Raw genomic sequence first — 9,470 nt, forward strand, 5'->3', positions numbered from 1 at the left:
ATTTAATCATAAAGATCTTCTAAATACACCATTAAACTACATTTAAAAAAATGTTTTAAGTGTTATTTATAGAAATGTAGATGTCAGGGTTGGGGACAGCTACTTCCCAATAGAAAGTACCCTATACATTATGTTTTTGTATATATTAAGCTTATCACTATATAATGTAATGCCTTATGTCTAAATAGACCATAACATATTCTTAGTAAATATACTGAATACTTAATTGTTTTGTTAAATAGTTTTTCTTGTTGTGGGATCGTACTAATTCGGTAGAATGTCCCATATATGGATGATTCATAAATCTTACAAATTGGAGTTAAATTCCAACTGGCATTATTTCTGACTATGGGCCTCTTTCTTGGTTATTAAATGAGGTTTTCTTATGAAAAATACGAGAGAAAAACAAACAGCAGCGCCACGCCTATCACTGTCCATACGTGCATGCGCAGTCTGAGCGTGGTGGGTGGAGAGCATTTTTCTGTTTATTTTCGTGGCCAGTTAAACGTGTAGTACTAGTAATTATATTATAGGTTCACTTTTTAGTGTATTTAGAACAACAGATAAACGGGTAAGTGTTTTTGTTTTATGCCGTTGTAAAAGATGCTATGAGGTAGTGGAGTTCGTCCGTCAGAGGAGAAGGGTAGCTAACAGCAGGCTTGCCAAAACATCATTATTGCAGGCTAGTTATCGTTAGCATATCGGTATTTAGGAGGCTTAAACCACTCACTTATTATCATCTTGTACCACTGGGACGAACGCGGCATCGCGGGTTTATGACTGTAAATCCAGGAATATGTTCGTTTTGATAAAGTTAATGATACGAAAGCTTTCTGAATCAGCGTTAGCTTGCTGTAGCTAATGGTATACTACTGCAATCACAGTAATTGCTAGCAGAGACACCAAACAGAAGCTAGGCAATGTTAGTTATACTAATGCTCCCTAACACTTGTATATTCATGACATATGTGTATAGATTTAAATAGGCGAGATTATAACTGAGCATTATAATTTAAGCGAGGTTGCGTTGCACTACTACTGAGGCTTATTTAAGAAATGTTAAACTCCCCTGTTTATTAGCTGATAACCATCTGGGCTAATGTTAGCTATGTTGCTTTGAAATAACCTTTTAATCTAAATTTGATACACCGACGAGGTTTTCTACGTGCAGAAAAACGCGCAGTTTCTGGTGCCAAAAGAATATATGTGGTGAATGTTAGCCTAAATGTAATGGCCATATTTGCAGAGGGCGACCATGTGCAGTTTCTGTGAGCTGTCCATTTTTAATGGCACAATTAGCACTTGATGATGTTGTTGGAAGTAAATATGTCAGCACTGTTCTTGTGGTCCTTAGTTTGAATCTTTATGGTTTATTGCACTTATTGTAAGTTGCTTTGGATAAAAGCACAAGCTAAATGCGTTGTAATGTATGCTTAAAGCAAGTGACAGGAGTTAACACAATTACAAATGTAAATGGAAGATATCCAGACAACCTTCTGTATTGACCCCTAAAGGTTTGGAAAGTTGCCTTTAATCCCTTTCTTCACAAACAATGGCTTAAATTAGACTGAAGTGTTATGTAATTTTAAAGGGACATTAGATTGAGGGTTGAACATGATAATCTGTTGTTTTCCCACACCTGAAAGGAAGGCTAGGTGATACACATTTGTGCTTTGAGTGGCACTTGATGTCCTGCAATGTATATTTTATTTGGCAAACCCATTTAAACTCAGACACTGCTTTTTCTGTTTTAGGTTGCTAACCCACAGCTTACAAATCTCCCTGAGGTTGCCACTAAGGAGCAACATGTCAATCACAAACACTCCCACAAGTAATGATGCCTGTCTGAGCATCGTGCATAGCCTGATGTGCCACCGACAAGGTGGGGAGAGTGAAACCTTCGCTAAGCGAGCTATCGAGAGTCTTGTCAAGAAGCTGAAGGAAAAGAAAGATGAGCTGGATTCCCTCATCACAGCAATCACCACCAATGGAGCTCATCCTAGCAAGTGTGTCACCATTCAGAGAACCTTGGATGGACGCTTACAGGTAAAGTGGCCGATAAACAGAAGCAAGTTGAGCTAATAAATGCTATTTGAAACTACAAAAGACAAACGTCACTTTCTTTCTCTCTGTGCTTTAGGTTGCAGGGCGCAAAGGGTTTCCCCATGTTATCTATGCCCGACTCTGGCGATGGCCTGATCTACACAAGAATGAGCTAAAACATGTAAAATATTGCCAGTATGCCTTTGACTTAAAATGTGACAATGTCTGTGTCAACCCATACCACTACGAGAGGGTCGTATCTCCAGGCATTGGTAAGTAAGCTTTTTAACACCTTTGTTATATCTAAATAGACAGGGGTGTCCACACTTTTTTCACTTGGGGCCACATATAGAAAAACAAACGAAGGGCTTGGACCCTCTCTAGAGGTGAGGTATGTTGTCATAAGCTAAGGTCTAAGTTAGCTAAATCAATCAAAGTAGGTACATTATTCTTGATACTTGAATATGCTTAAACAACAACAGATTACATCACAGCTTTCCATAGGGTGTAATTTACTGTGTTACAAAATGTGTTGTCAGCTCATTCATTAAAACAGAAGCCTCAGATTGCTTATCATAAGGGGAAATATGAAGGGTACATTTCAAACTTGTTATGCAAATAAGTTATTGGGTTTTTTTCTTTATTAAATCAACAAAAATGTGTTTGAAAACATTTTAAATTAGATGAGAGCCAATTCAAAATGGATAACGGGGCCGCAGTTTGGATATTGATTACAAATAGAATGAGACACACTGAAGGATTCTGAGGGTTGACACATGGTTTCTTTTTAATGTGATCCCCTTCAAACCAATGGGAGTTTTCATCCAGTTAAATTATAACCAAAACTTGGAATTTAAAAAACATTGATCTGACATGTACCATTTAAAAAAAATTATACATATATATTTTTTTATCACCCTCCTTATTTCACTACAATTTCATTATTGAGCATATCAGATGCACTCATGATTCTCCACATTCAAAAGATTACAGCCCTTGTTCTTATTCGAACTCAGAATATTGACTTAGATGAAATGATACATTTGTTCTCATGTTTTTGCAGACTTATCAGGGCTGACCCTTTCAAGTTCAGGTAAGGAGGTACCAATGTTCTCCTGTGTGGCTTGCTGACCATGTTTTGAGATGTCCATCAGTCTTATCGAGGCATGTTTTTCTTAATTTAGGTTCACTCACGGTAAAGGATGAGTATGACTTTGACAACCATCACTCAAGCTCTGAATGCCACCTCCAGTCCCTGTCAAGAGCATGTCCACAGGAGATCTTCAGCAGCCCCTCTCTGCTCCCCCCATCAGAGGGCGGCAGCTCAGTTTCAATCCCTGCTTTCTCAACACTCAGTGCAGGACCCTCAAGTGAGACACTACATGTTAGAAAATGCACATTGCTGTAAAAGTATTCATTTTGTTTCATTTGCAAGTAGGTCGTTTTTGAAATGACTTTTTTACAAGGGTTTGCCTGTTGATTAGTTTGATATGTAATGAAGCACGTTTTGGTTATTTAGCTTTATGATCTGATCCAACATCCTGACTTTAAGTTGGCATGAGTTTGGCGATGCAGCTATTTAATGATAATTGATATTTACAGATTCCACCCCCAATTGGAACAGAAACAGCAGCTTCACCCCTGCAGGGCCTCCACATCCGAACGGGCATCTCCAGCATCATCCACCCATGTCTCACACAGGGCATTACTGTGAGTGGATGGATACAAAAAAGAAGTCTGCAAAATTCACACTCAGCCTTAAAAATAGTCCATGTCCTTTCTTTAATGTGATAGAACATCATACATTGATTTCTATATGAAGAGAATTTAGCAGATGTAATAGTTGATCAGAAAAACATGTTGTAATGAAGTATGTGGTATAGTTAAACACTTTTAAGCGTCTTCTTTTTTTTCTTTTTTTTCTTTTTTTTAATCAAATGACCTGTGCTGCATGATAAGAACAGGTCTGGTTTCAGAATTGCTTGTTCACAATAAATGTTGACATGTTATTCCTGCAGGGCCTGTTACCAATGAAATTGCGTTCCAGCCCCCAATATCCAATCACCCCTGTGAGTAGCTGCAGATGAAGACATCCACATATTTAACATAATCAGTGTAACCCATCTGACCCTGAGGTTTGTTTGTTCCAGCTCCAGAATACTGGTGCTCCATTGCGTACTTTGAGATGGATGTCCAAGTTGGAGAGACCTTTAAGGTGCAATCCACATGTCCGATAGTGACTGTGGATGGGTACGTTGATCCATCAGGAGGGGACCGCTTCTGCCTGGGTCAGCTGAGCAATGTCCACAGGACGGAGAACATAGAGAGAGCCCGGTACTCCCCAGCAAACTAAGAGAAATATCATCAGATGGTTACTTCAAACAATAAATGTCTACTATGTGTTTGATAAATGATTAATGGCTGATATTGTTTTAATGTCTCTTCTGTCCTCAGGCTCCACATTGGCAAAGGCATGCAGCTGGAGTGTAAAGGTGAAGGAGACGTGTGGGTGCGCTGTCTGAGCGACCACGCAGTGTTTGTGCAGAGCTATTACCTGGACCGAGAGGCGGGACGAGCCCCCGGAGACGCAGTTCACAAGATCTACCCCAGCGCCCACATCAAGGTGAGACTGCAGGACCATGGTCAATGAAAAGCAAAGACATTTCAAGTTGATTTGATGTAAACGTATACATTTCCTGATAGCTCTTGTTGGTATATGTTCTGTGTATGTACATGGATGAATGTAAAATGATTGGATAGGCATAATGTGCATTTGGGTTTATATTTAAAAAAAAGTCCTTGTGATCACAGTCGACCCTTTTTGAAAAAATCCATTCAGTGGTGACAAGGCAAGGCAAGTTTATTTATATAGCACCTTTCAACACGAGGCAATTAGTACTTTACAAAAATGAAAGACATTAAGAAAATGGCGTGGCATTTAAAAATAGTCATTAAAAAGTAAAGATAATAAAATAAACATTAAAAGAAAAAATACATGTTATATCAGTGTAAGATTTGAATAGTTCAATTAAAAGCAGCGGCAAAAAGAAAAGTTTTCAGCCTGGATTTAAAAGTAGTAAGAGTTGCAGTGGACCTGCAGGTTTCTGGGAGTTTGTTCCAGATATTTAAGGGTGTGCAAGAATTTTATTTTTTTATTTTATTACATTTACATGCACACAATGTATCCAGTGCTACTAAGGGTCTAATGTGAGAAAATGTGACCTTTTTAAAATATCTAATAAACATATTTGAGATGAGAGTAAAATATGAGTCCATTCAATATCTTCTCATCAGATTGTACTGTTGTTTCCCCCCCCCCCCCCCAGGTGTTCGACCTGCGTCAGTGCCACAGGCAGATGCAGCAGCAGGCGGCCACGGCTACGGCAGCGTCTGCAGCGCAGGCAGCCGCCGTGTCCGGGAACATCCCCGGCCCGGGCTCTGTGGGAGGCATCGCCCCCGCCATCAGTGAGTGGATGGGATACTTTTTCTGAAACTTGTTCATGGCATTTTGAGTTCTATCTTCAGAGGTGGGAAGTAGTGGAGTACAAATACTTCGTTACTGTACTTAAGTACATTTTTCTGGTATTAGTACTTTACTCCACTACTTATTTTTAACACAAATACCTGTACTTTCTACTTCTTACATTTTCAAAACAGGTTTAGTTTTAATGTGTGTTTGGTGGCGTGATCATTATTATTTAGAGTCATTGCGTGCCTTTTGATTTGAACACGATCCGTGTATCCATCATTTCCTGGTCTTCTCTAACGAAGAAGGACCAATGAAAACGTTGTCATGTTGCCGTTGTTTAGCATCGAAACATTCATTAGCTAACAATGACATTATTGTTCTATTAATATAAAGTGAGGTCAGTTATGGCGCGTTTCCACTGCAGCGGGTAGCTCGCTTTAAGCGTGCCGAGCCGTGCGGGGCCCGTTTTTGGTTGCGTTTCCACTTGGCCTAGTTTTGGCCCGGAGCTACTTTTTCACCTTTTTTCTGGCCCGACTAAATCGTGGTTCTAGGGCCAGGAACAACCAGGCTGAGTCGGGCTGAGTATGCTAAACTAGAGAGAGAATCGCTGGCGAGGGGGCTACAACTATAACAAGATGAACATATTTGACCGTGATTTAATTGTAATACACGTTTCAAAATGATGCCGAAGTAACAACATACTGATACCGGTTAGTAAAAACCATGAATTAATGCTTTGACAAGTCTGCAGACAGACGGCAGGCGAAAAACTCTTTAAAAATGCGTGTTTTCTAAATGTAGCTTGGCTAAGCTAACGTTATATATGCTCCGACCGTCCACACTCACAACAACGGCCTATACATACATAAATAAACCAGCGACTGTATTCGCCATGACACAGGCAGTCTGTGGTTTGTACTTGTTTAACTTTTGTCTAGTTTCTGAACAGATATGAGGAGCTGTGAGCTCTGAGTGCTAAGAGCTAACGGCTGTGTTGTTTTTCTGGGGCTCTCATTGAAGATGACGTCACGGCCCCGCCTACACTGCGTTACTATAGTAACTGCCCCAGTTCCTAAACTGTAATGGAAACGCAGCATTAAAGTGAGCCGGGCCTAATAAGGCCTAACCAAACCGAGCGAGGCCGAGCGAGGCCTGCAGTGGAAATGTGCCATTACTCTTTAAAACAGCTGGTAGCTATGGGTACTTTTTACTGAAGTACATTTCGAAGGCCATACTTCTTTACTTTTACTTGAGTAAAGAAGTTTAGTCAGTTTTTCTAGTTTTACCAGAGTATTTTTAAACACGAGTATCTGTACTTCTACTTGAGTAAAGGATGTGTGTACTTGTGCCATCTCTGTCTATCTGATAAATATATTTATTCACATTCAAGCACATCTTTAGTACTAAAATAGAACAGCGGTAGAAGAATTGTCGCTATGTTCTCCTCCTCTTTTCACATGTTCTCAGTTTAAAATAAAAAGAAGGTACTTGTGGGTTATCTGTCGCCACATTCTTTGTTTTTTTCAGACTCTCTAAATAAATATGCACTTTTTTTTTTAACCCTAACCATCTTAAGACCTACCTGGCCAAGTCCATGTGGAGTCGACCCATTCGACGGCATCCTGGAGGCCATCGCCGCGCTCATGCCGCCCGACGGCATCAAATTAAAAAGTGGTGACAGATAACCCACAAGTACCAAAACAATGTTATTAAGCAGTGTGCTTTGCTTTATCGGCCATTGCACTTTAAACCACTTTACTGACTGGAAATGACATCATTGCAGGCTAACATTTACACAATGGATTTATTCTTGAGGCTTTAGCTGAAATGCAGTGAAACATGTGGCCTGATCAGAGTGGAGTAGTACTATGGGTAGTATGTAAAACTTTTACCGCAGGAGTAACTTAGCTAATGATTTTCTACGAGCTTTGGCTTGTCGTGCCACATTGATCTGAAAGTTTACGCCTGTGTTCCCCCCCCAGGTCTGTCTGCTGCTGCTGGCATCGGGGTGGACGACCTGCGCAGGCTGTGCATTCTGCGCATGAGCTTCGTGAAGGGCTGGGGGCCCGACTACCCACGACAGAGCATTAAAGAGACACCCTGCTGGATAGAGATCCATTTACACCGAGCTCTGCAGCTACTGGACGAAGTTCTGCACACCATGCCCATCGCTGACCCCCACCCCCTTGACTGAGTTAGAAGACATGGACTGTACAAAAAAAGAAAACCATCAGACTCTGCTTATTGCTGCGAGCATTGAGCAGAATACTGAGTGAGAGTCCAGGTCTGAGAGTGTCAGTGGCTTCCAACAGCTGGAGGAAACGCAGGAAACACGCTGCCAACAGGAGGGGAAAGGAAGCCAGCATTCTCACATTAGTCACCAATTGGAACTTCATTATAGCAGGAAGTCAAAGAGGATTCATGAAAACTCACTCACTGATATGAATGAAAAACTTAAAAGAGATTAAAAGAGGCAGGAATCAGTTAGTGAATTAGCCTTGGTGGTAGAGAAAATACAAAACAAGAGAGAGAGTAGGGTGTCAAACACAATGATGCATACTTGGCTGTCATCTTATTTTAAGAGTTAACATTCCCACACTTGTGAATCAGATTTAAAGAGCCCCTGACTCAAGAAAACCCTTTTTTAAATTTTTTTAAATGGCCTTTTAATAAGTGAGCGGGGGAAGCAGAGCACAATTCGATGGATTGGATAAAATCGTGTTATTACCTGTCTGAACATCCTAAATGTCATTTCAGCTGGAGCAAACTGCTGATCCAGTCTCTGCGCTGCTTACAGGGCTAAATGTAAGTGGAGTTTCTCACCTCACCAATCAGGACATTTATGAGAAATCATGTTATTCATTACTTATGTTCTTATAAGATGTGCTCTTAAATATTTCTCAATCATGGCAGTCCTTGTTGGATGTTTTTTTTTAATATTATCCTTTATTAATAGTTGAGATAAATAGCATTTGAAAAGCTGCCGTTGGCTAACCACAGCTTCGCTTTGAACACTAGAAAACCTTTATTCAACGGTTATTGTTAGATCACCAGCCAAGGTTGTTGTGACACTGAGAATGGATATTTTTTCTACTGTTTTTCAAATACCAAAATGACATTGGAATCAATCAAGAAAAGGTTATAATAACGCATAAAATATTACTCATACTGTAACTTAGTGTCCATTATCACTGCCTTGTTTCATGCATGGTTACTGTTGTATCCATATTATTTCTTATAATAGTTTTCTTGATATTGTCCTTGGTAAGATCCATGAAAAATGTGTTTTAAATTGTCCGGCCAAAACCTCTATTCCATATCAAATACTCAAATCACAAATGTGTATTTAGCTCCATTCTCGCAAAAAAATTACTGAACATATTTTGAGTTGTGGTTTAAGATTGGTTTATAAAATGTTATATCCTGTCTGTTTGTGATAAAACTACCGTGAACAATCACCTTTCAAACGTACGGGCAGTGCATCTCTGGTACTGAAGTACTCACTGCCCCATTTTAATTGCGTATTCTAGACATCTGCTGATTAAAGTAGGCAAAGGAAGAACTGTGAGAGGAAGTGCAAGCCATATTAATGCCAAATATACCCTATAAAAAGTGAAAAGGTTATCACGACGCAATTTTAAGGCTGTGCCACTCACCTATACCCTTACTTTTAACTGAAAAAGTTCAGTTTTCGCTCAGCATAATTAATCAACAATATTTTGGTATTTGGAGCTTTGTTTACCTTTGTTAGTGTTTTATACTCTTTTGCTACCTTTAGTGATAAAACCATATAATAATAATGCTGTACATTTTTCCGGATTTGCCTCATCTTGCTCATCTTTGTCTTTACGCTTTGTGTCAAACATTTTCTGAATATATACCGAGTTGGAATGATATTAGTGTTCATATGTATGCGAATGGTTGAATAAAATTCAATGGGCTAACACTATTGTTGGAG

At 39.6% G+C, this 9,470-nt stretch overlaps 1 protein-coding gene across 1 annotated transcript; it reads left to right on the forward strand.

Annotated features, from left to right (window-relative positions):
• Positions 1-437: 437 nt before the first annotated feature.
• Positions 438-9,461, forward strand: smad4a (SMAD family member 4a). Its single transcript, XM_034203872.1, has 11 exons — positions 438-571; positions 1,755-2,046; positions 2,141-2,315; positions 3,107-3,136; positions 3,228-3,413; positions 3,646-3,753; positions 4,062-4,112; positions 4,194-4,377; positions 4,498-4,666; positions 5,370-5,508; positions 7,495-9,461. Exons 2-11 carry the CDS (start codon positions 1,807-1,809, stop codon positions 7,704-7,706), a joined length of 1,494 nt encoding a protein of 497 aa, XP_034059763.1. The 5' UTR covers positions 438-571; positions 1,755-1,806; the 3' UTR covers positions 7,707-9,461.
• The last annotated feature ends 9 nt before the right edge of the window (positions 9,462-9,470 follow it).

This window comes from Gymnodraco acuticeps, unplaced genomic scaffold (genome assembly GCF_902827175.1).
Source record: "Gymnodraco acuticeps unplaced genomic scaffold, fGymAcu1.1, whole genome shotgun sequence".
NCBI classification, from domain to species: domain Eukaryota; kingdom Metazoa; phylum Chordata; class Actinopteri; order Perciformes; family Bathydraconidae; genus Gymnodraco; species Gymnodraco acuticeps.